This window comes from Carex rostrata, chromosome 9, assembly GCF_964058835.1.
Source record: "Carex rostrata chromosome 9, lpCarRost1.2, whole genome shotgun sequence".
Classification (NCBI taxonomy): Eukaryota; Viridiplantae; Streptophyta; class Magnoliopsida; order Poales; family Cyperaceae; genus Carex; species Carex rostrata.
Window position 1 is genome coordinate 3797887 of NC_135926.1, and position 26727 is coordinate 3824613.

A 26727-nucleotide genomic window follows, 5' to 3' on the forward strand; every position below is an offset into this window, starting at 1 on the left:
TGCATAGGTTTAAAAGCGGTAGGGTGCTAGCACAGAATGAATGAAAAAAGGCTTTTTACAAACCGTTAGTTCAATTTTCTTTGCATAGGTTTAAAAGTAGATGAATAACAAAATTTCTCACATTATTAGGTTGCTAGCACAAAATGAATGAAAGAAGTTTTTCTATCTAAAATACCTCACCAACTAAAATTCTAATTCACGCCAAGATTGCTTCTTTCTAAAATATCTCACATAATAAAAGTTCTTCCTACATACATGAATGGAAAAAACCTTTGTCTCAAACTTTACATTTCTCTTCCAAGCAAATACACAAACACATGGAAGATGCTAATAGTGAGGTCAAATCATCTCTGACCCCTACACCAGGGTTACATCGGTGTATTGCATTTTGCCTAGTTGTAGCCTCATGGATTCTGATACATAGATTGAGTCAGAGAAATAAGAAGGGTCCGAAAACATGGCCACTAATTGGGGCTACAATCGAGCAGTTGAAGAACTATGAGAGAATGCATGATTGGCTTGCCGAGTACTTGGCGACTCATAAGACGATACATGTTTCAATGCCTTTTAATTCTTACACCTATATTGCGGACCCAACAAATGTGGAGCATATATTGAAAACTAATTTTTCCAATTACCCCAAGGTAATTCTTCTGTTGTTGAGCTAACATTTACAAGCAGTAAACAGTGTTTTGTATACAATTGCTTGTTGATTTGAAGTGAAACTATTGCCTGTAATTCAACATTTGAAGTTTTCTATGTATGCCTTAATTTTGAAAATTAAAGCATATTGTGTCCTTTTGTTATACAAGTTTTGTATTCATTAAAATGCAATTTTTTTGAAACTTACAACGGACATGGTAGGATGTTACCCCTTATGTTGCTGAAAAAATAGTCCATAAATTAGAGTTCTCCTTTTTGTACTAAAATTATACTGACAGACCTTTGTATCATTTTCTGAATAAGTACCATTTTACTGATTCTTGTATAATTTAGGGGAAAGCGTACAGGTCCTACATGGATGTATTGCTCGGTGACGGGATTTTTAATGCGGATGGAGACTTGTGGCGCAAACAAAGAAAGACAGCAAGCTTTGAGTTTGCTTCAAAAAATTTAAGAGATTTAAGCACAAAAGTCTTTAGAGAGTACGGGCTGAAGCTATCAAATATCTTATGTCAAGCATCCATTGATTATCGAGTTACAGACATGCAGGTTACTTTTTTCAATATCTTCAAATTTTATAACTTTAAGTGATTAACTAAATTTAGAGATCAGAACAACAGTAAATTGGGTATTAAGATCAAGACCTAACAATTGACTAGTAATCAAACTTCCAAATTTTCTATGTTATTGTTTTAGGGCATGTTGCTGTTATGGATTTCATAAATTCACCCAAGTGCTCGTACCAAATACGATTTTCTAAACTACTCATGTGTCTCAGCTAACTGTAGAGAATTTTAGAAACCGTTACTAATTATTAGTTGTGATGTAGGATCTTTTGATGAGGATGACACTGGATTCAATATGTAAAGTCGGGTTTGGAATCGAAATAGGCACGCTGTCACCAAACTTCCCATGTAATAACTTTGCACAAGCATTTGATGCTGCCAACATAATCGTGACTCTCCGATTCATCGACCCCTTTTGGAGAATCAAGAGATTCTTGCGAATCGGATCAGAAGCACTTCTTGAACAAAGCATCAAGATCATTGATGAATTCACCTATGGCATGATTCATAAGAGAAAAGCTGAGATTGAACAGGCTCGAACTACAGAAAACACCTATGAGGTACTATCATTGCAAGATTTACACTTAATGTAGCAAGTCCAATTTAATCCAATTGAAATTGGTATCAGTTTTTATTCATCACTGTTTATTTACCTTTTCGTTTTGCATTCTACAAGGAACACATCAAGCATGATATATTATCACGCTTCATTGAGCTAGGAGAAGAACCCGGAAGCAATTTCAACAATGACAAGAGCCTCCGAGATGTGGTGCTAAATTTCGTTATAGCTGGCCGAGACACAACTGCCACCACACTCTCTTGGTTCACCTACATGATCATGACCCACCCATCAGTGGCACAGAAACTTTATTCTGAATTGAAACAATTCGAAGAGGAGAGAGCTAAAGAAGATGACATCGAATTGATTTCCTTTGATGTGAACAATGTAAAGTCATTTACGGCTCGAACTGAACAATTTGCAAACTTGTTGAATTATGATAGTCTTGGGAGGTTAGTGTACTTGCATGCATGCATAACAGAGACACTTCGGTTGTATCCTGCAGTTCCACAGGTGATGTGAAGTCTATCCATCCAAATTTTATTAGGTGCAATTATCAGAGTTAATTATTAATTGACTTTTCGTGCCAATTTTACAGTCTAAAATGGTTATCTTACATTAACTTCCAACATTAGCTGAGATTATAGAACTAAATAGAAAAAAATATATTATTTTGAAGGAGCTCCAAAAATCGACCAAAATTCAGTATGCTATATACAAGTAACAGTTACTTCTGGTACAAATTTGGTGTAGAGTCACAACCATGTATTGACACCACCACACTACACATGATCAATTAAGTACTAAAATTCAAGAATGCTGTCCTCGACCATGTATAATATCACTACTGGTACATTAATCTTCTTGTAATATGCACATAGGATCCAAAAGGTATACTACAAGATGATATACTGCCAGATGGCACAAAATTGAAGGCCGGTAACATGGTGACTTACGTGCCGTACTCCATGGGGAGAATGAAGTACAACTGGGGCCCGGATGCCGCATCTTTCAGGCCTGAAAGATGGTTTAAGGATGGTGTTTTCCAAAATGTGTCTCCTTTCAAATTCACAGCTTTCCAGGTAAAATGACTAATACGATTCACTGCTGATGCCAATTTCTCATTTAATTATTGCTATGATATGATATTTGAGGGTTGATTTTCATTAATTGGCACAATGATTGTGAAAATATAACTATGAAAGTTCTCAGTTTCATCCAGTAATAAGTATATTACATGAATTACTGATCAACACTGATTTTACCTATTTGTAGATTCTGAGAAGCAGTTTTTTTCCCACCTTATACATTTAAGTGTTAACTTTTTCATATTTTACACATTTTCAGGCTGGTCCTCGCATTTGTTTAGGAAAAGATTCAGCATATCTCCAGATGAAGATGACGGCTGCCATACTATGCCGGTTCTATAAGTTTGAGTTGGTACAAAATCAGCCTGTCAAATATAGGATGATGACATTGCTCTCCATGGCTCATGGATTAAATGTGCATGTTTTTCGGTTGATGTAAATTAGATGGCTTTTCTTGCATAAGTTCAGTCTAACTTTTCATTGTTTTGTTGAAAGAAAGTTACAAGTACTGAAAAGACTGGTGATTTAGTAGAATTGATTAAAACCATGTACCCATTATCTTAGTCTTGAACTCTTTACTGTTGTTCCAAAGCTAAACTGAAAAGATGCAACACATTATTTATTTATTTTTTCATTTGAGGATCTATATTTCTAAACAGCACTCAATTTATAAGATACATGGTGATGATTTTTTTATTGGTGGCGTCAAAAAATTAAATTCATAGCACCGAACTGGGGAAATCTCAAAACATAATGCAAATGCAACAGGTGTGGTGTTTTTTTTTTTGTGAGTCCGCCTAGCATTTGTTTTTTGTAATTACTTGTTATTTTTGTGTAAAAAGTTACAGACATGTACAAATATTTGAAACTACAATTGATTATTAATTTATTGTATGGAATTATTATTGAGATTTTAAAATTTCATAAAAGGGCTGTTTTGATTTCTTAAAAGGGCCGGTTAACTCTCTCTCTCTCTCTTGTGGTGATTAATTTCTCAAAAAAAAAAAATTAAGATAAAAGAAAAAGGGATAGATCTTATCACTATTTTTATTATCAAGAGTGAATTTGGTTCTTTTTTCTTCTTAAAGTTTGATATGGATAACTTTCAGAAATAAAGATAAATCTTATCTTTACCTTTTATCTTGAGAAATTATAAAATATGTTGAGTTTGATAAAAAAATAAATTTTTATCACTACTTTCACATAGAATAAAAAAATATTTTATATCTACGTTATCCTTCTACCAAACATTACTTTACCTAATTTTGATAGAAGAATAACGTAGATATAAAGTATTATTTTTTATTTCATGTGAGAGTAATGATAAAAGTGAGGATAATCAGATAAGTAACTGTTATTGTTCTTCGCTTAATAACCAATAACATAAAGATAACTAGATAAGTAACTGCTGTTGTTCTCTGAAAATAGATCCTTTTGATTATCACCATTCCACTAAGACATGATCTATCCATTTTAATTTTAATTTGCAGACAAGTGGTGGTATTTATTTATTTATTTTTGGAAAAATTAATGTGACAAAATTAATTTTAATAAAATAGATATTCTTAAGCTTCTTTATGTTGATCGTGTTCGTGTGGAACAACTGGATTAAGCTATTTACTTTTCTTTTAAAATAATGCACCATCTTAATATTTATGTAAATCTTTCTTATTTATTTTTTATAAAATGAAGTAACAAATTATTATTGTTCTTATATAAGAGGATAACTTTTATAATTATATTGATTGTGAGAGAAAATAAATAATTTATTCTATATGAGAGTGATGATATAATCATCTTTTATCTTTTTATTCTTCTATCTCTTTTCCAAACACAATCCAAATTAAAAAAAAAATACACTTATCTCAGAAGTTATCCTCATACCAAGCAGCTTAACGCAAAATTGATTCGTCATATTTAATGGGAGAGAACTTTCAAAAATTTATTTCTAGTGAGATAAAATAGATAAGAAATAGTTTTCATTCCGTCCAAGAATAAAATAAGAATACTTTTTATTCTTCTATCCCTTATTCCTTTCACGAACACAGGCCAAGAATAAAGGATAGAGTTATATATATCCCGGCGTAAGTTATACATGTACCAAATAATATCAAAGTGCAACAGATTTGTCTAATCTGATAGAAGGATAATTTACAAAGTCATGCTATCAGTGAGATAAAGTGATTAAATGACTAAAAAAAATTCCTATCTCATATAAAACTGATGATAAGAATTATCTATCTTTCATTCTCAAGCATAGTCCAAAATAAATAACAGTTTACATAGTAAATATATACTTATATAGTCCAAAAATAAAGTAAATGAATAAAAAAGATAATTCTTTTTTTGAAAAAAAAAATTAAAAAGATAATTCTTATCTCATATAAAAGTAATAAGTTATCATTTTATCCTTCTATCTTTTATTCCTTTTTTTAAGTATAGTCCAAAAATAAAGGATAACGTCCATATTGTTTAGAAGTTATTTCTATATAAAAAACTTGAGAGATCCAGTCTTTAGTTTAGTGACAAAGACGCATGATTCTCACGTAAGAAGTCATGGATTCAAAATCCACAAAGTAAGAAAATTCTCTATAATATAAATAAAAGTTTAAAGAAAGTTGATAGGCTAGACTTTTACCTTTTATTTCAAAAAAATATATAAAAAACAATAAAATTGATTTGTTTGATGCGAAAGTAACTTCTACAAACGAGACATGACTCGTATCTCGCATGAGTATTATCCATATACCAAACAATACCTTTAAAGTAAAACTAATTTTACATACAGAGAAAAAATAAAACACAATTTACTTTATGCATATGGTACCCAATAACAATAAAATATAATTTATATGAATCTAAGCCTTTCTTCATTTCATTAGAAAATTATTTATTCATTTTTAGCAAAGATTTAAATAGTGTTTATCGCATCATAGCGGAACGGTCGAAAAAACAACGATATTGCCATATTATGCCACTATAACGTGCTATAGCGCCATAGCTTTTATGGTCCGAAAATACTATAGCGCGTCATTTAGAACTCAGATTTTTAGAGATGTACATTGTAAATTTACTTTTTTTATTTCAGATTTTATGCAGGTGGTCAAATATGTAAACTATGTAGTCACTACTGCCGAAATTTTTTATTAATATTCAAAAAAAATATAAAATTTAACAATCTACATCGAAATTCAAAAAAATTCAAATTTGTCCAATTCGGAGAATAATTTTTAGGATCCAGGCCTTCTTTCTGAAAAATAATTTTCGAATTCAAAACTCTCTTTCCAGAGAATTATTCTCCGAACTTGTGTTTCCAGAGAATAATTTTCTGAAATTTTTTTTTATTAATTAAACAGAAAAATGTTATGATTTATTTATTTTTATATTAAATTTGAAATATTTTATATATTTTTTTGAAAATAGATTGAATACTGTATACTTTGATTTATTAGAAAGACTGTGACAAATAATCCAGATCAATATTTTTCAGGCTGAATTTTTTGTAGCTATTAGAAAAATTAAAATATTACTTTGTGTGTTATTGAAAAAAGTAAAAATCTTTTAAATCTGAGTTATTGATCTCGGTTCAAAAGCCATTTTTAGGTAAATATAGACAAATATTGTGGTCCTTTTTAAAAAAAATTAATAATAATATTCTCTGACTTTTGTTAGACAAAATGATTTCTCACAAAAAAAGTTCAAAATAGATACAATATCTTAGAATTTAAATGTAGTAGAAGGACCATAATATTTTCTTTATTTACTCAAACTTTGACCTGAATAATATTGATCGAATTATTTATCATAGTCTTTCTAATAAATCAAATTATATTTACATATATATTCAAAAAAAAATATAAAATATTTCTAATATTTCAATATAAAAAAAATCATAACATTTTATGTTTAATAAAAAAAAAACTCAAATTCGGAGAATAATTCTTCGGAAAGTAAACTTTTGGATCCGAAAAATGAGCCTAGATCCAGAGAATTATTCTCTGGATTGGACATAATCGAAAATAATATGAAAATGGGTGCATATTGTTAAATTTTGATTTATTTTTTTTGAATATTAATACAAATTTCGGTGACTACTGACTAGTGTGGTCTTATTTTTTTTTAAAAGTGTCATTTTATTAAAAAAAAATATAAGTTTTAGAAAAAAAAAACGTCATAATATGTAAACTATATAGAGTGGAAAAAACGTGCCGTGCCGTTAGGGCTGTAAACGAGCTGGTTCGGGCTGAGTTGGGCCTTAGCTCGGCTCGTTTATTTTGGCCCGAGCCTGGACCGAGTGAGCTAGACCTAGGTCACCCGAGCCAAAAACTCTGGATCAGCTCGTGACAAGCCAGCCCGAGCTAGCTCGTGAGCTAACGAGCTAGACTTTATTGGGCTGCTATTATACAAATTCAAAAATAAAAAAATAAAAAAACCCATTCAAAAAATTTAAGAAATCGTCCAGCAGGCACATCTTCAAGCAACTAAAGCCCATATCATTTCTTCCCAAACCGAAAATACATCAATTTTGCATAATTGCGCCTTTGAAAATGAGACTGGACTTAAAATTATACGGGACTAAACCCTAAATCCACTGTAGCTTAACGAGCCGAGCTGGCCTGGTCCGAGCTGACCCCTGGCTCAGCTCGTTTATTTTGGCCCGAGCCTAGACCGAGCTGGCTCGTTAACAACTCAGTCCACTACCGAGCGAACTAGAGGCGAGTCACGAGCGAGCCACGAGCTTTTTTGATAGCCCTACGTGCCGTGCCGTGTCGTGACTAACAAGCCATGACTTTGGTCTCGTGCCATGTCGTGATCAAGTGAACAATGACCAGTGCTGTGACCAAGTGAACAGTGACCCATGCTGTGCCATGTCGTGACCAAAATGTCAAGGGGTGATCACGACACGCGAGTCACGGCGTGACTCGCGTGCCGTGTCCAAACGTAATTGGTCACGTTTCTCACGTTTAACTATTTTTTCATAATTTAAGTTAGTTTATTCAAGATTATCCATTTGATTAAGACCTAACGGTCCTAATTACACGTGACTCGCGTGATTACGTGTCGTGTAGTGATCGGATCCTTTGCGTGCCGTGCTGTGACCAAAATATTAAGGAATGGTCACGGCATAGAACAGTAACACGTACCGTGCCGTTCCGTGATGGAAGAATTCGAATAATTTAAATTTCTAAAATACAAATTTTAAAACAATTTTTTTTATCAAAACTGTTCAGTAAATTTTAAGCCCCTTGCCAAATAAAAATCCGGTTTCCATAGAATATTGAATACTCACCCTTCACTAGTTCACTGGCCGGGGTAAAACCGGGTCTATCTAAAATCTAAAGTTGATAGCATGGAATGGATAAAGAGGTTATAAACGAAGCCTCTTTTCCAGGATAGAGACCCCACTCAGTATATATATGTCCCTTCTGTCAATTTTCACTCCCCTCATCGATTCCATCTTCTCTTCTGGTTGCCATTGTTGTTATTTGCTTCATACTTCTCTAGAGCTTATTCCGAAGCGATTTTTGGCGCAATTTCTCGTTCAATTATGGCGATTTCTCTGAGAAATGGACTGCGTTTGGGTGGAATTAACGAATTTGCGAGAGAAAACTACTACGGGCTATCAAGTAAAGGCGCGGGACAGGCGAACGAGTTCAATTTCAGAACGAAGAGAATAGAACTGAAAAGGCAGATTCGATCGACGGGATGGGAGCTCCGCTGCAATTTCAACGACTCTAACCATGTAATTGTTCTCTTTAATTTGATGAGCTAAAAAGGGAGACCCTGTTTGAGACTACTTTATTTTATTTTTATTTTATTGTCGTTCCTCAAAACTGACACTCCACCTGAGGAATTTTAGAAAATACACCTTCTAGCTAACTGTTATTTAAGGACTATACTTAACCTTCCTTACGTTAAAAGTACAGTCTTTAATTTGGGTTACTTCCTGCTTTGTTTGTTAAATGTGATCAGTTAAACAATTTATTTAACAAAAATGAAGTCCGTGTTACGTAGTCAAAAGGCCAAACTAGATAATATTCATTTTTGTTTCTAGAGGCATCTTCACAACAATAAGAGCAACTTAATTCTAAAGTTGAACAATAAGCAATAATTTCTGGGTCCTTCCAAAGAAGTTAAAATTATGGTTGGTTCCTTGCAAATATAAAAAATTTAAGGGTCAAATTCAAAAGACCCTCGTATATGTGTAATGGTTGTTAGATGTTAATTTCTTCATGTCAAAATATAAGTTTAATTTGGATGACTTACTGTGCTTTTAGGTCGAAAATCCAGTAGAAGCCACTCCATATAATGCTTGGTGGGAGATGGTTCACAATAACTACAGAGATATATTATCTGCTGAGGATCTGGTTGGGTCTTTGAAGAATGCTGGGGACAAGCTTGTCGTCCTGCATTTCTACTCTCCCTCCTGTAATGGTTGCCGGCCTCTTCATCCCAAGGTAAAGATTCAATTTTCATTATTATGCAGGGGTGCACTGAGAAATTATGCCAAAATCTTTTGAGTAAAATGTGTACTATTGATAATCTTCATCAAAGAGAAATTTGGAATTGTATTAAAGGTCAAACGACCAAAAGGCATGTTTTTAAGAGTTGTCAAAACAATCAAGCAGATGTTTACAGTTTTGTTTACCTAAGGACTCCTCTGTTAATTTATTTGTTACAATATGTGATTTTTTGTAGGTGCATCAAATAGCAGAGATGCACCCAGAAGTGATATTTTTGAAAGTTAATCAAGAGGTGCATAAATTGCTTTGTGATAATCTAATAGTTCGTGTGCTACCTTTTTTCCAATTCTACCGAGGCGCACAAGGTCGTATTTGTAGCTTTAGCTGCACTCTTGCCACGGTAATTTATATAGTTGTATTTCTTTTTATAATTTACAAAAATCAGAAATTGGAATATTTATTATTCTTGTCAATACACCTTTTGTATATGAAATCGGGATAATTGAATTCTTGCAATGGTAGTTTAGATGCTCGATCTTCTTTTCCCATTTAACTAATTACCGCAATCAGAAACTGCGATATTTTATTATTCTTGTTATTACAACCTTAGTTTATGATCTTATTTTCTTTATTTAGATAAATAAATTGAAAGATGCCTTGAAGAAACATGGCATTGAGCAAAGCGGTCTGGGTCCTGCAAAAGGATTGGAGGAGGGTGAGTTATTGAATATAGCTTCAAATAAGGAGATTAAACTTAATTATCCAGTTGGAGTTTAGATTGTGCTCTTTGTGCTGCTTAACACTAGCAGCATATTAATAATGAGATGCTTTAATTGTCAATTACTTTTGTTTCAAGTATAGTTTGGTGGGCTTGGTTAGTGAGGGTATAATGTTATCTAGTCCTCTGAGGAGGGGTATTTTTCTTTTTCTGCTTATTACTGTAGCTGTTTTTTATAATAATATTTCTATAATTAATAGGGCTCAATTGAATAATAAGCATATAATTTCGGCCTAGAGAAGATGCATCTCTAAATAGAATCTATAAATACCTGAGATACATAGTGCGCATTAGAAATTTGTACTTGTCCATGAATGCATGATTATTGAAGGGCCCAGATGAGACAGCTTACTTGCAATAATGGAGATATTGCCTCTTGAAGTTTGGATTTATTGGAACCTCTTCATTAATTGAGCTGTCTTTTCTAATCTCCATGACCAACTTGTTTCTGGCGATGAAGTCAAGACGCAACCTCCTATCAGTTTATCTGGTTTCAGATATCTTTTGAGTACCAAATAATTTACATATTGTTCTGGTGACGTCCTTTTACCAAGGGGCCACAGGCAATCTAGCAGAATAACTAAAATAAGTTTGATATAATAGCTCTCAAATAATTAAATCGTCTATACAACCCTTTCACCCCGGGTTAATCCTCTACGGTTAACTCATATTTTGAGTTTGTAGTCAGAGCATCTAATAACAATCCGGACCAAATGGACTCCATTTGAAAATTAACAAGGCATCTCTAATATTTATGTCAATGCAGATTAAATAGACCGGATTCTTTCTACAGCAGACATACAAATTCTCCCTCCCTTCGAAAGAAAAAAAATGTCCCAATTTTAAAAACAACAAAATCATAAAGTTATTATACCACGCAAAAAAAAAAAAAAAAAAATGTCCTTCCTGAAATTACTCCCACTTTGAAAATTTATTTAGGTTGGTTATTCAACATTGAATCGTGTAGTACCAGGTGGACCCCCGTGATTCTGCTCTCTGGGCCCACAGTGACAGCTCAATCGACTAACAGAATGGATGGTAAGGCACCTCGTTGACGAGTGTACTCCATTCCATAGGTCCCGCATGTGGGGGCCCGTGCTGTGTTTAAGAGCGGATAAGAGCTCCACCGTGGCAGTGGTGCTTCTTCAAGGCCCAACGTGGCAGGATAATTTCACTTTAGTCTTTACAGTATGCTTTTACGAAGCATTTATAGTGTAAAACAATCAGTAAACTTTCAAAAATGAAAAATCTATTAATTTACAAATTAGTAAAACTAAGATTATATAAAAGTCAATTATAGAACCTACAAATTTGCAGCGGGGAGTTCTATTTTGAGGGTAGGAATTCTACTTTTGAGTTGAGAGAATTATTTTGCTTTTAATACAATTTTACCTCTTATTAAATACTTTCTTATTCGGGTTCTAATTAATTCCTACTCCCTTGTGGAAGGGGAATTAATGCCTACACCAGTATGAAGCATTTTTGTTTAAATAATTCATATCTAATACAGTGGAATAAGAAACAAATTCAAAAACCACCTCTAGTATGGACTTTTGAGCTCTAGTAGATGGTTGTTTTGTTCCTTCGAGTCTTTTGACCTTCAGGTGTTAGATGTTGTTAGTTATTGTTTTTTGTCAAGGAAGATAACTCCCTTCGGAATATCCTTCCTCAGTAAGCGGATATTGATTCAAATTTAGAATAGTCCCAAAGAAACTTTCTAAGTAATTAATTGATGATATAATTTTTTGAGATTGGTAAAAAAAAAATGGTAAAACAAATTCTTCTCTATTTGATCTAAGACAAATTATTTGAATAAAAAAAAAAGATGGTCGAATTTGATTAGTTCCAATATGCACAATTAAAAAAATGAAAAAAAATATATAACATGCTACATTTTGGAACATTTTCAATTGAAGAGTCATTTATTAATCTTTAAAAGTTCATAAATCCTTACATTATTCTCTAAGTATTTTATATGTTAATTACAATAGATGATTTCATTTTGTGGATATTATTTATTGTACGAGTGCAAATGGATTCGATAGTGATAAAAACTATATATGTATCTGTTTTATTTTTTGAATACAAATACAGATATAGATATAAATTGGATACTAAATAGATACGGATACAAATTGAATATTAAATGGGCATGAATACATATTGGATATTAAATGGACAAAATAATATTTTTTTCAATGTTAAACTTGTTATCTTATTATAAGATATATAATAATATTTTTTCAATGTTAAACTTGTTATCTTATTATAAGATATATATGTCGTTGACTAAACTTAATAGCCAAGATAAGTAATTTTTTAATCAATAGATACTTACAAAAAGAAATATTTCTCTCTAAACATATATAATTCTAAAACAGAAGGATAAAAAAATATGGATACATATCATCATTTGTATCATACCGAATCTACACAAATAGATATCTGAAAAGTAAAAAAAAAAAAAATACAGATACAGATAATTATTATCCGTATCTACTTCCAAACCAAAATAGTATTCATATATGTATCTTCATAACTCATATCTACACCTATATTCATATCCTATCTACAAATTATACTTATCCAAATATCTGAATCCACAAAAATTCGAATACATATCCAGATACAGACCTATATTAACCGATCTGTCTGCAATTTTGCACCCCTAGTTTATTGTATTTGAATGCTAATATATTATTCTTGATGATAAAGTTAATTAATTATTATAATTTAATCATGATCATATGGCTAAAATCAAAATAATTGCATTACTTATTCATGAATTCCATTAATATACAATATTTACTATGTGTATTGTGAAGTCTCAAATATTTTCTTTATTAATAGTTACTTAATTTAAAATAAAGATTGAAAGAAGAATTTATTAAGGACAAAATTGGTCTAATCGGAAAAAAAAAACTCTCAGCTCTCAATAATAATTTTTTTGTGAAGCCGGATGCCAATTCTAATTATAAATAGTAATTTAATTAATGTATGAGATTATCAATCGGTGCAACCTACTTGCATTAATTTGGTGGCAATTATGATATTAATTAACTCTTGAAAAGTTCAAACAAATCTTTCAAAAAGGAAAACCGTACAAGTTCTTGAAATATTCATTAGCATAATTAAAATAAATTCTCATGGTGATAACTGCTATCTAATACTGATTAGATCTAAATAAATTAATGAAAATGTACACTGCTTCAATACAGCTGAGAGCAAGGTTCTTCTCATTTATTCTAGACATCATTTGCATCTAAAATCACGAAAATTTAAATGAGTATCACAAAAATGTCATTAATATTGTATAAAAGTCTAATTCGCTATCAGTTTTCACATAGTAGATAGAAATTATTGGTGAATGTTTTTGAATTGCAATTATATTTAATAAAAAATATGATTCTGCACGCATTTTAATCAGACCATTCAAAAAAAAAAAATAATAAATAAAAGGTTAAGTTATCAAATTTTGTAGCCATACCACATCATGTATGCTCTCAACCATCTAATTTATTTCTCTCCTCATTTCTTTAATCAAATTTCTCATGTACTATTCTCTGCCTTACTCATTTGTTTTAAAAAGTATACCCATTTGCAATTTCTTTTCATTTGGATGCCAACATATCTCTCTGTAAAAACACTAGATGCTCTTATTTTTGTTTTACAATTGTACATGACATGCAAATTTACAAAGCGTTTCTTTTTTGACATGAAATATTTTGTTACAAGATGACTGTACGAGAAAATAAATAATTCAGGGGTAAACTTGCTTAGGGCCTGTACTGCAGCAACGAAATTACTGTTCATATGGGGAAAAAAAATTTCACTCAGACTGAATTTTTTTTTTCCACATGAATAGTAATTTTCAGTTCAAAAATTTTGAAATCCTGTACCCATTCCCATTCCCCTCATACCGCCGAATAGGCCCTTAGGTTCTGTTCGACAGACGGAAAAGAATGGATATAGGAATGAGATTGTAAAATTTTTGAACTGTTTTTTACGGTTTATGTGAAAAAAAAAAAATTCCACGTAAACAGTAAAATCCAAACAGTCCCTTAATAATCCACAAAGTTGGTTTGTTGGGTAACTGGAAATGTAACCGCTGCAAATAGATTCCTTTGATTACCACCATTCCTTTAAAACTGGATATGTCCATTTTGATGGATGTCCCATGGTTATTATACTCTGACATATGGTGCGTCTTAATTTTAATATGAGGACCATCTTATATTTTTAATCATGTCCTTTGAAAAAAGGTAACGAATTTAATTTTAATAAAATAGAACTTCTCAAGCCTTTTATGTTGATCATGTTGATTATGTATTAACACTTTTACTTGTCTTTTAAAATGATGCATCATCTAATATTTATGTATAGCTTCTTTATTTATTTAATAATACAAAGAAGTAAAGATTTCTTATTGTCCATTTTTATACTAGGATTACTTTTGAAAATTATATTGTTATTCTTTTAAGGTTATGAAAATTATATTGTTAGTGAGATAAAATAAATGGATTTAAAAATAATTCATTCCATATGTGAGAGTGATGATAATCATAACCTTTGTATTGTTGTATCTTTTCTCTTTTTCAAACACAGTCCAAAAGTAAAGAATAATGCTTATTTCGTTATAAGTTATTCTTGTACCAAGCAGCTTAACGTAATATCGTTTTTCCCTATTTGATAAGGGAAAACTATAGATATATTTCTAGTGAGACGAAGTAAAAGCATAAGAATAGTTCTTATTTCATCCAAGAGGGATTATAAAAATTATCTTTTTATTCTTATATTTCTTATAGCGGGGGGTGGGGGGAGAAGAATAGAGCAGATCCGATCGTATTCAAAATTAGATACAAAAATTTAATATTGGAATATTTATGCAGATACATATTACATATATGATTTTAAATTTAATTATTTATATTCAAACAGTATATATATTATATAGTTCAATATATATTATAAAAAAAATTATATTATTCATCATTTTAATTAGCTGAATATTATGGATTTTGATATTTTTTTAATAATATTTATATTTTTTTAATAAATATCTGATCTGATCCTTATATGAAAAATAAAAACAGATATAAATATAATTTTACCACTATTCGATCCATATATTATCTGTTTTCACTCCTAATTTTTTTATATCTTTTCCGAGCATAATTCAAGAATAAAGAAAAAAAAAACACTTTGCGTCAGAAGTTATCTCCTGTACCAAACAACTTAATTGTCTCAATAACTTTCAAAATCACATTACTAAGGAGATAAAGTAGATGGATAAAAAGATAATTCTTATCCCACATAAAAGTAATGAGTTATCATTTTATCCTTATATCTTTTATTCATTTTTTAAGTATAGTCCAAAATAAAGAATAACGTCCATATTGTTTAGAAGTTACTACGATACCAAACAATTTAAAAGTAAAATTGATTTGTTTGGTAGGGAAGTAAATTCCACAAACAAAACATGGCTCTCATCTCATCTGAGAGTACCATATACTAAACAAGACTAAAGTAAAATTAATTTTACTTTACAATAAAAAAAAAAAAAACACAGTTTACTTTGTACATGTAATTCCGATATAGTTATTGGTAAAATCTAATTTATCTGAAGTTCTGAACCCATATAAAGCATCTCTCCATTTCGTTAGAACAGGATTTATTCATTTTAAGAGATATACTGGTATATGATAAATTTACTAAAATAAAAAATTTCATATTTTTATTGCTGGTATGTAAACTATATAACGTCTTACTTGTTGTAAAGAATGTCACCTTAATTGTTAATAAAAATATAAGTTCTGGAAACTTTCTTAGTAGAGTTGATTTTATTATAGAGAGAAAAAAAAAAAACAGTTTACTATGGACAAACGGTCCATGGCAGGGTTAAAACCAGGTCTATCTAACATATGAAGTTTGTAACATGAAATAGATGTAATATTATACAAATATTATCTCTTCATTGTGTCTCTGTGTTGCATGTAGTACAGTATGTATTTATGATAGTAATTACCACTTCTTGACTTCTTCTAATCTTAGTTACATCATTCTAACTGTGCTTAATCTCTAACAGAAAGCCAACAGTATAGTATAACAAACTTTTATAATCCTAACAACTTCATAATTCTGTTGTTAAAGCCAGAGTCGACTGTCCAGTGTCTTCGATACTGGAAGTGTCCATTGTACGTCTATTAGGAAGAAATGGTCTATAAAAGCGCCTCTTTTCCTGGATAGAGACCCCACTCAGTGTATCTATGTCGCTTATGTTCTTCTCTTGATTTCTCTCTGTGCTTCTCACTTTCAATTTTCCCTCCCCTTTTCGATTCCATTTTCTCCTCTGGCTTCCGTTTTGTTATTTTGGCACAATTTCTCGTTGAATCATGGCGATTTTTCTGAGAAATGGATTGCACTTGAGTGGAATTAAAGAATTCGCGAGAGAAAACTACTTCCTTGGGCCATCAAGTAGAGCTGTGGGACAGGCGAACGAGTTCAATTTCAGAACAACAAGAATAGAACTGAAAAGGCAGATTCGATCAACGGGATGGCAGCTCCGCTGCAATTCAAATGACTCTGACCATGTAATCTCTCTCTTTATTCTGATGATCTTAATTAAAAGGAGACTCTGTTTGAGACTATATTAGTTTTTTTTTTTTTTTTTTTCCGTTCCTCAGAACTGACACTCCACCTGTCGAATTTTAGAAAATACACCTTCTAGTTAACTTTAATTAAATGAGTATACATAACTTTCCATGCATTAATGGGTACCTTCTTTAATTTGGGTTACTTCTTGCTTTGTTTGTTAGATGTGATCAGTAAATTAATTTATTAAAAAATTGAAGTTTGTGTTAGTCAAACTCAAACTTAGATAATATAATTTTTTGGTTTGTCGATGCCTGTATCTTCACAGCAATGAGTAACTTCTAAATTTGAATATAAAACAATAATTTTGGGGGTACTCCTTTTGAAGAAGTTGAAGTTTCAGTTGGTTCCTTGCAAATATGAAAAATCCTGAGGTCAAGTGGAAAAGACTCGTATATGTGTAATGGCTGTTGGATGTTAATATCTTCATGTCAAAATATATGTTTGATTTGAATGACTTAATGTGCTTTTAGGTCAAAAATCCAGGGAAAGGATCTCCAAATTGGTGGGAGATGGCTCACGATAACTACAGAGAAATATTATCTGCTGATGATCTGGTTGAGTCTTTGAAGAATGCTGGGGACAAGCTTGTCGTCCTGCATTTCTACTCTCCCTCGTGTTGTGGTTGCCGGGCTCTTCATCCCAAGGTAAAGATTCAATTTTCATTATTATGCAGGGGGACACATGAGAAACTATGCCAAAATCATTCAAGTAAAGGGTGTACTGTTAATAATCGTCATTAAAGAGAAATTTGGAATTGTGTTAAAGGTCAAACGACCAAAAGGCATATTTTTTTAAGAGTTGTCAAAATAATCAAGCAGATGTTTACAATTTTTTTATACTAACTCTATTAATTTAATAGTTACAACATGTGATTCCTTGTAGGTGTTTCAAATAGCAGAGACACATCAAGAAGCTATATTTTTGAAAGTTAATCAACAGGTGCATAAATCGCTTTGCGATACTCTAATAGTTCATGTGCTGCCTTTTTTTCAATTCTACCGCGCACAAGGCCGTATTCATAGCTTTAGCTGCACTCTTGCCACGGTAATTTCTATAGTTATATAATATTTTATAGTTTACTGAAATCAGAAATTGGGATATTAGATTAATCTTTAGTTCTTTACAGAAACAACCTTTGTAGATAATTGGATTCTTGCAATGGTAGTTTTTTATATGGTAGATTTTTTTTCTTTTTCTTTTTTACAAATTACCGCAATCAGAAACTGCGATATTTGATTATTCTTGCTAATACAACCCTAGTTTATGATCATTTTTTTTTGTTTAGATAAATAAATTGAAAGATGCATTGAAGAAACATGGAATTAAGGAAAGTGATCCGGGGCCTTCGAAAGGATCAGAGGAGGGTGAGTTATTGAATTTAGCTTCAATTAAGGAGATTAAACTTAATTATCCAGTTGGATTTTCTAATAACAATGAAGATTTTGCTTTTTATGCTGCTTAGCACTAGTAGCATTTGCATTGTGAGATGCTACATTTGTCAATTTCTTTAATTTAGTATAGATTAGTGAGCTTGGTTACTGCGGGTATATTATTATCTAGGGGTACTTTTTTTTTTTCTTTTTCAGTTTATTGCTGTAGCTTTAACAATATTTCTATAATTAATAGGCCCTGATGAAAAATAAGCCATCAATCTAATGCTCGTTGGAGAGAGATCAATGCTGTGTAAGTTAACAAATGCTCACATTTAAATATGTATTTTGTTTATATCTTGTGCCATGCTTGTCAGTGCAGCATGCTAACTTGCCTGGCCCCGTCGTGAAAACCAACAGGGAGATGACTTTTGTAACCTGTACTTTTCTAATCTGTCTTAACCATTGTTTAGTGAGAAAAAGAAAATCTTGGTTGGATTGATTGTTCTTTAATAATGCACTAACTAAACGCCCCTTGTCTATTAGTTTCGGCCTTAGGGAAGATGCATTTCTAATACAAACTTGAGATACTTAGTACGCATTAGAAAGTTGTACATATCCGTGAATGTATGATTATTAGAAGGCCCAGATTAGACAGCATACTTGCAATAATAGAGATCAAATTTTGGATTTATTGCAACCTCTTGATTAATTGAGCTGTCTTTTCTAGGCTCCTGTAAGTTTTCTGGTTTTAGATATACTCGAGTACCAACAAATTTAACACTAGTTAGGTAGGCAATTGGCGGTCTTCTCTGAAATTACTCCCACTTTTGAAATTTAGGTAGGTTATATAACATTGGATCATTTAGTATCAAGTAGACCCCCTTCAACCCTTTCTTCAACTCCTCCCAATTATTTACCACCTGATTCTGCTATCTGGGCCCGCAGTGACAGCTTAATCTGCTAACAGAATGGATAAGACATCCAACGTGGCTGTTGGTGCTTCATGAAGGCCCAACTTTAGCTCCTTTCATTTTGTAGTAAAGAGGTGGTAAATAAATCAATGATTTTTTTATCAATCAAACTTGGACCAGACCCCTATTTTTCCTCAAAAAAATCAATGATTTTGAGCGTATCATTAGAAACTTGTCTTGTAAAGGTGTTGTAGTCAAGGACCGAAGGTATAGCAACATAGCTAAAACTACTTTTAGATGAGAACTTGTCAGTGAAAGAATAGTGCACAATTTGGATTGATCTCTCTTTTCTTTTCTTTTCTTTTGAAAAACTTGGCAGGTGCTGAGAAGGGTGGATTGATCTCTTAATACGAGTAAATTGCAGTACTGAGTGATATACAAATACTAGAAATATTATCCTTAACGTAGAATTTTTAGTCTTCAAAAATTGAACCAGTACGGTTTAATTGTTCAAAATGGATAGATACTGGTTCTAACTTCCTTTTTTGTTATACCTTTTTTTAGGTTTTTGTTTTCTCTTTTTTTGTGGTTACTATGATCATCTAGTGGTACAATCATTGTTCATAGTTTAAGAGAATACTATCAGCATACATGCATTTGACTTGGTACATTGCAAAATAGAAATGCAGATCAGCTAATTAGTTCATCTCTCTCTTCTTCTTTTTTCCTTTTTGTGACCTTGGTAGTGCCCACCAAGGTATCTCTCTCTCTCTATGGTGGGTGCTTGGTTTTTCACGTCTGGGCAATACCAGATTCATCTGGCTTAGATTCCAGAGACTCACTAAAATCAACCAAAGTTAATTTTGAAGTGATACCTGACAAGAAGAGGAACAACAATTAAACTAACAAACAGCAAGAACTGAGTACATGTGCTCGGCTAGCATGTTAGCAAGCTGGCAGACTGGCACTGCTTATGATTTGTTGTTATCAGAAATTCATAAACACAGCTTATAATGAACTTCTATAAACTTCAATTTTGTAATAAGAACACACCTGTTCACCTAAGAATGAAGCCTCAATCGTTATCATCATAAGCTCGTCCTTATCTCCACAGAAGATGTACAATACACCATATCATGGTACCATCACACTGATCTGCCTTGATATTTGGTTATTTGTGGCAAAAATCAGATCCTGGATTTCAGGTATATCAGTTAGTAAGCCAGAATTAAAAGAAAAAGAGAACAAAACAAAAGTAACAGAAGTGTAGAAAACAAATACATAACAGCTTACTTATTGTAACATCATCCTTTTAACTTCAACTGGGCCCCACCTTTCAAGGAAAGAACCCTGGGCAAAATCGGTTTGCAGTCTCTCCCTGACTTATCCCCAGAACTGCGCAACTCACTTATAATAGACCACTGCATTTCAAATTTAGGCTTATGCCCAGCCTTTTGCATTTCATGTGTAATTTCAGCCGCCATTTCCAAATTTTTTACCTCATGATATTTCTCAAGTACATGGTTATAAATCTCATAACTCGGTACTGCACCGACCCGTACCATCACTTCCAAAACCGACTTAGCATCTGGTAATCTGCCTAGATCACAGAGGGCTCGAATTAGGGTTTCGGATGATTTTTTGCTCGGCCTCAATTGTTGTAATTCCATTTCAGTTAAAAAATTTAGAGCGGCATCAATATCCCTGTAACGGCAAAGAAGGTAAATTATTCCACTATAAGTGATTTCGCATGGTACATTGCCTCCTTTCAACATTTTGTTTGCCAAAGAGATTGCAGTTGTAATCTCTCCTTTCCTGCAAAATTGTCTGATCAGAGGGTCCAAGTACAAGTTCACAGGGGCCTTTTCAAAAATATGCTTTGCCTCCAAGCACTGACCAGATGAAATCAGGCGTAACCCAAGAGTGTTAACAATCGAGGAACCATACTTCCATTTCTTTAATTTAGTCAAATTAAATAGCTCAATTGCTTTGTCTAAACTACTCTTCCTGCAAAAATGGCTCATGATTATTCTAAGGCTTCTATTGCTCGGTTCAAATCCTTTAGAAATAGAAGCATCAAATGCTTCGACGGATTTGCCCATATTTCCACATTTATGATATCCATACAGTAGAAAATCATAGGTAACATTATCAGGGTCTATACCCCTACGTTGCATCTCAGTTAATACCCGGTCAACAAGAGGCTCACTTCTCATGCTAAAGAGACGAGATATGAGGATATTTTTGTAAATAATTTCACTTGGCTTGTTCACGCCTTGAATTATATTTGAAAGTTTCAAGGCCTTCTCAAAATTCTGTGTTGCACACATTCGACTTGTGAGAGCTCGGTATCCTGAGATGGACATGCAAGCACCTTTTCTTAGCATGTAACAAAGGATTTCCAGGGTATTCTTGAAATTATTTTCTCTGCAACTGCCTTGCAACAAGGTATTCAAGCATGATTCGTCAAAACGTAAATTTTTCAAACTTGTCCCTTGAAAAACTGAGCTCTCTTCTTTCCTCATCTCTCTCAAGCACAAGTCCAAGATAGAATTCGGTAATGTTTTTTCTGAAGGTTGTATCAAACAAAATACACTGTCAACACAGCCAAACTTGAGTATCAGTGGCCACACAAGTTGGAAAGTACCAGCATCTAAGGTGCTATTCCTCTCGATCCAAATTTTATATAGACCAAGCGCTTCAGCAGACTTTCTCTCCTTTATAAACCCCTCAATTAGATATAAAATGCTTGAACTATCCAAAAATAAACCATTGTTAAGGATTGCCTCCACTATTGCACATGCAAAATCTGTGTATCCTGTACTAGAAAGCAATTTCACAAGCACCTTGTATACATAATCCGAAGACCTGCGATGGTATCTCTCAATACTGTCAAGAAGTTCTAGGGTTTCACTTATAGCACCAAAATTGAGCAAAAAACAAAAAATAGCCTCTAATTCCTTTTTATCAGGCGACCAACTGCCTCTTTTTGCCAATTCCCAAGATTTCTTAAATCCATGGATATCTCTTTCTTCACAAAAACATAACAGGAGGGAACTGTAACTTCCTCTCTCTACCAGTATATCGTGAGAAATCAACCTCTCCAAAAGCAAACATGCCTTCGCTGCCATCTTATTCTCGCTGAAAATTCGAACGGCCAAATTCAAAATTCTCGAATCGACATTACATATCGATTCAGGTATCTCATCTATAATCCTCACAGCATCTTTCAAATACTGCACATTAGCAAGAAGGCACCTTAATAGTTCTTCATAAGCTTCTAGAGATAAATCATTCCCCAATTGCACAGCCCCATGTCGTGTCTCGAGTGCATTTCTGACATTGCCCCTCTTCAATTCACTAATCACAACCGAGTCAAAATTTGGCACCATTGCTAGGTTTAGAACCTCATCCAATGTACACTCGAATTCATCAATATCCATGTCCAAGTACAGACCATTTCCCAAATTGTCAAAAAATTCAGCCTTTTGAAACCCGGCACTGTTATCTCTCTTTAGCTTCACCCCAAGGTGACCTAACCCTAGAATTGACATAGCTTTAGAGAAAAAGCAACCTCCCCTTTGAACAGAAATTATGTTAGAATTATTCACCTCATCAATTACCTTTTCAACCTCGTCAAGCTTTCTATATTTACAATATCCTGCTACAAGAATTCTAAAAGTATATAAATCAGGCTTTAGACCTTTCTCGAGCATATCATCATACACATAACTCACATGCCTATACATTCCCTTTCTGAAAATACCTCCAATGATGGAATTATAAAAATACACTCTAGGCATTATTTTTCTCGAAAAACATTCTGATAAATAAATAAAAGCATCTCTTACATTTCCACCCCTACAGCTTTGACAAATTAAATTTCCAAAGGTTGCAGCGTCAGGTTTGAAACCCATCTTTTCCATTCTTTGCACAAAAATCCATGCTTTTTTAGAACCAAGGTTAGTACACAGGGAATTAACCATTTTACTGCAATTTTCAGATTTAGGAATCGCTGCTTGTCCTCTTAGAAAATTCATCATATCTCCAAAATCCTTTTTTATACAAAACCCTTCAGCAATTGCTGAGATGGCCTCCTGGCTAGGTCTAATTCCAAATTGTTTTAGAAGCCGAATGAGCCTTACTGCTTCTGAAAGTTTACCTATGTTTGCCAGCCTAGTAACAACAAATTCCAGCACAGGGTTTTCAGAATACGAGGCGAGTCCAGCATTTATCATGTCTCTATAGACTCTAACTACCAAATCAGCATCTGGAAATTTGATTAGAGAATTAAGAAGAGAATGATAGCATGAACCAGACAAAACCTGACCCATATCTCTTGCTTGATCAAAAAGAGACAAAGAATCGTTAACCTTGGATGCTTCAGCATAGGCTTGAATGACGCCGCTAAACAAAGCACCATAGTCAGATAACACGATGTTGTTTCTTACCATAGATGAAAGTAGAGATTTGGCCTCGTCAAACATCTGAGCACTTGAGAGAAGCGAAACCATAATTTCATAAGACCTTGATAGGTGCTGAAAATCTCCTCTTTGCAACTCACACCACCTAAAAAGCTTCCACAAATATGTCACTTCTCTGAGGTTAACCTCGTCACCAAAACCCAGTAATATTTCTAAAAAGTTTTCGGGTTTTAGTTCTGAGGCGCGCAGGAATCGTCGAAGAATCTCAGGCGAAAGATCGAGACCTAACTTTATCACCAATTGCAGAGGAGCAGCGTAGGGAAAGGTGTCAGCTTTCTTCTCCCAAATGTGATAAAACTTTGAAATAGCGAATTGGGCCACGGTAGTATGTACAGGTGGTGGAGAAATTTCATGGAAATTGAAAGGGATTTCAGAGTTGGGCTCTGAATGCGAGATGGCTTTGGAGGAAGTGGAGAAGGACAGAAACGGACAGAGCGGGAAGAAGTTGAAGAGGAGAGTGTGCAAGGTTGGAGGGAAATGGTGGTACAGAAGGGGAGATGTGCACTGGTGGGATCGAGTTAGAAAGAAAATGGAGCGGAATTTGCTACCCATCAGATGCATTCAAAGATTTCTGTACTTCCATGGAGTCTGTGGATGAACCGTGAACGCGCAGCGACACAGAACTGGTAACGAGGGAAAAGAGCAGGGGATGATTCATGAAGAGATCTGAGAAGCACAAAAAACTGTAGATGACCTCGTTCTGTGATCGTAACCGTTCGATCTCTATCGTGCAGCAGGGTCACATTGAACTGTCAATAGAAATCCTTTCACGATTGCAAATTTACTGAAAATTTTCAAGTGCATTCACGCTCAATTAGAATTTGAAGTTTTAAGTGCGAATTTGTTGAAAATTTACAGGGGAGTTCATATTTTATTATAATTTAAAGATTCAATTATGAATATGTATTTATTTTCTTAGCAGGTTTTAAATCATATTCAGATCTTGCATTAAAATATTTTAAATAAATTGCATGCATGATATGAATGAATATGAAATTATTTTTTATTTTGTAAAGGTACGGATGACATTAAAGAATTAAGTTTTTGTAAACTGAAGTTACTTTATTATTGTAATAAAATTATTTTAATAATCTTTCTATCAAAAAATCAGTGAGAAATTATTCCTTGATCCTTCAATCTTTTAAGAAAATAAAAATGGATATCGTTAAGTAAAATTATCTAATTTCTGGAAATCGTTACATCATTTAAGAAACATGGCATTTGAAAGGAAACATATTATCGCAAGTACCTCCATGATTTCTCATAAGAACTTTCAGTTCTGATATTCTCTTTTTCAAACCTTTCCTCGTAGTTGATTACGACCTTCGTTAACAATAAAGAAATAAACATTATTTTTTGTGCCACAATTTATTCTTCCTTTATATGTCATTTAATCTTCTTAATATTAAAGTGAACATTTCAAATTATAAGCATTATTTTAATCAAATTAATGAAGCCATGCATGACGAGTTAAAATGAGCATTCATATTGATCTATTAAATTTTGTTACGTTGTTCTTTTAGTACCTGTTCAGTGTCATCTCCTTGGGCTTCCTTTAGCCTTAATCTCTCTTAATCCAGCCTAACAGAAGTTCCTTAGACCAGATTAAAACATCATCTTAAATTAAATTACCAAGTCAGGTTCGAAACTTATTTTCACAATAGCTAGTCTAGGATTTGAATTTGATTGTTTGTTCTCGTTTAGTTTAATTGGCATCGTTGCTAAGGTACTATAAATTTAGCCCCTGCTAAATGAATTTTCAAGCTTTATTACTTATTTTTCACAATAGTTATTTCTGTCTACGCAGAATGTATAGAAAACATATATATTTTGTGGCAAATGCTTCTGTGCATACAAGGATCTATTTGTAAAATGAACATATTTTTATTTTCAAAGTTCAAACAGTCGATCCGAACCGTTCAACTTGTTCTCCATATTAATATGTGCTTGGAGACCAAATTTTACATTTTTCTGAATTTTTTTACTATTTATTAAGATGGGTACAAAATTCAATGGTCTGAATTTGATATTTTTTGTACTCATCTTAATAAATAGTAAAAAATTTCAGAAAAATGTAAAATTTAGTCTCCAAGCACATTAATATGGAGAACAAGATGAACGGTTCGGATCGACTGTTTGAACTTTGAAAATAAAAATATGTTCATTTTACAAATAGGTCCTTGTATGCACAGAAGCATCACTCATATTTTGTATACCCCGATCAACTCTACTATTAGAAAAAATAAACTTGCCGCACCAAAAAACATAGATGAAGCAATATTTTCTACATCAACAATTTGCAAAATTCATTAATGCAAAATAAGACATTCTACAACAACAAACCAACACAGAACATAATTCTTTTTCAACCAAACAGACTTCGAAAAAAAAAATGCGAAGGGGGTGAAAAAGGGTACAATTTATCACCCAAGTAATGTCAGCTGAAAATCTCTCTATCTCGGGAAAAAAAAAAGCCCAACTATTATTATGAAGACAGCTTAGAGTACAAATGAATGAATAAAAAAAAACAATTCCTTCAAAAAAAGAAGAAGAAGAGAATGCTCAAATTATGTGCAAGGCGGCATACTCAGATGTATTAATATTCTTCTTGCAAAATTGGTCACAAAAGTACCAGTATGAAGCCTTCCCTGATATCTTTCCCCCTCAAGTAACTTTCCCCAGTGAAAACCAACTATAACACATGTCACCAAATTAATCACCCAACTTATATTGGTCTCTATAGCGGCACAACTTTTCTGTCCCAATCAGGTCATTGGTCTTGCATCACAACTAAACAGACAAAATTCAACATTCCCACTTCTCACAGACAACATTCAGTATACTCGTCTTATTTTCAATTAACATGTGCACCTCTCACTCTGTCTCCTCTTTCCTTGGCCCCTCATTTCCACTTCTCCAATGTTGGATGTAGGAGAAGAAATGGAGCAATGGTGGAAGAGACAAATGGAGAGATGGAGATTTAGTCAAGTGGTTCAAACTAAATCAAAAGTTTAATGAACAAAAGAATTAAATCAAAGTGGAGTGCCAGACTCTAGACATGGTATAGCTCAGGAACCTTTGAAGAAATTTACCCTCGTCTATCCAGTTTTGGTTTGACCAAAACTAGTAAAACTGTTCACATCACCTTAAACATTAAACCCCCTTGTAAAATCAAAAGTTTAATTAA

General features: G+C 32.9%; 4 protein-coding genes across 7 annotated transcripts; 3 read left to right on the forward strand and 1 right to left on the reverse strand.

Moving 5' to 3' along the window:
• On the forward strand, positions 1-3538 carry LOC144559492 (cytochrome P450 704B1-like). Its single transcript, XM_078308518.1, has 6 exons — positions 1-644; positions 997-1212; positions 1493-1789; positions 1906-2301; positions 2670-2870; positions 3136-3538. The coding sequence occupies exons 1-6, from the start codon at positions 318-320 to the stop codon at positions 3313-3315; spliced, it is 1617 nt and encodes a 538-aa protein (XP_078164644.1). The 5' UTR covers positions 1-317; the 3' UTR covers positions 3316-3538.
• Positions 3539-8308: 4770 nt separating this feature from the next.
• On the forward strand, positions 8309-10344 carry LOC144559882 (thioredoxin-like 1-1, chloroplastic). The gene is made up of 4 exons (XM_078309037.1): positions 8309-8619; positions 9155-9334; positions 9576-9740; positions 9977-10344. The coding sequence occupies exons 1-4, from the start codon at positions 8425-8427 to the stop codon at positions 10115-10117; spliced, it is 681 nt and encodes a 226-aa protein (XP_078165163.1). The 5' UTR covers positions 8309-8424; the 3' UTR covers positions 10118-10344.
• Positions 10345-16368: 6024 nt separating this feature from the next.
• LOC144559620 (thioredoxin-like 1-1, chloroplastic) lies at positions 16369-19762 on the forward strand. 3 transcript variants are annotated; one of them, XM_078308688.1, is made up of 6 exons: positions 16369-16708; positions 17243-17416; positions 17655-17816; positions 18058-18136; positions 18399-18455; positions 18984-19762. In XM_078308688.1, the coding sequence occupies exons 1-5, from the start codon at positions 16511-16513 to the stop codon at positions 18413-18415; spliced, it is 630 nt and encodes a 209-aa protein (XP_078164814.1). In that variant the 5' UTR covers positions 16369-16510; the 3' UTR covers positions 18416-18455; positions 18984-19762. The 3 variants fall into 3 exon arrangements, with proteins under 3 accessions (XP_078164814.1, XP_078164812.1, XP_078164811.1); XM_078308686.1 differs by having other exon boundaries at positions 19436-19762; XM_078308685.1 differs by lacking the exons at positions 18399-18455; positions 18984-19762 and having other exon boundaries at positions 18058-18350.
• On the reverse strand, positions 19663-24208 carry LOC144559619 (Pentatricopeptide repeat (PPR) superfamily protein). Of its 2 annotated transcripts, none has more exons than XM_078308684.1 (3): positions 20350-24208; positions 20110-20206; positions 19663-19931 (listed from the first exon to the last, which is right to left on the reverse strand). In XM_078308684.1, exon 1 carries the CDS (start codon positions 24099-24101, stop codon positions 20361-20363), a length of 3741 nt encoding a protein of 1246 aa, XP_078164810.1. In that variant the 5' UTR covers positions 24102-24208; the 3' UTR covers positions 19663-19931; positions 20110-20206; positions 20350-20360. The 2 variants fall into 2 exon arrangements, with proteins under 2 accessions (XP_078164810.1, XP_078164809.1); XM_078308683.1 differs by having other exon boundaries at positions 20110-20250.
• Between the last annotated feature and the right edge of the window lie 2519 nt (positions 24209-26727).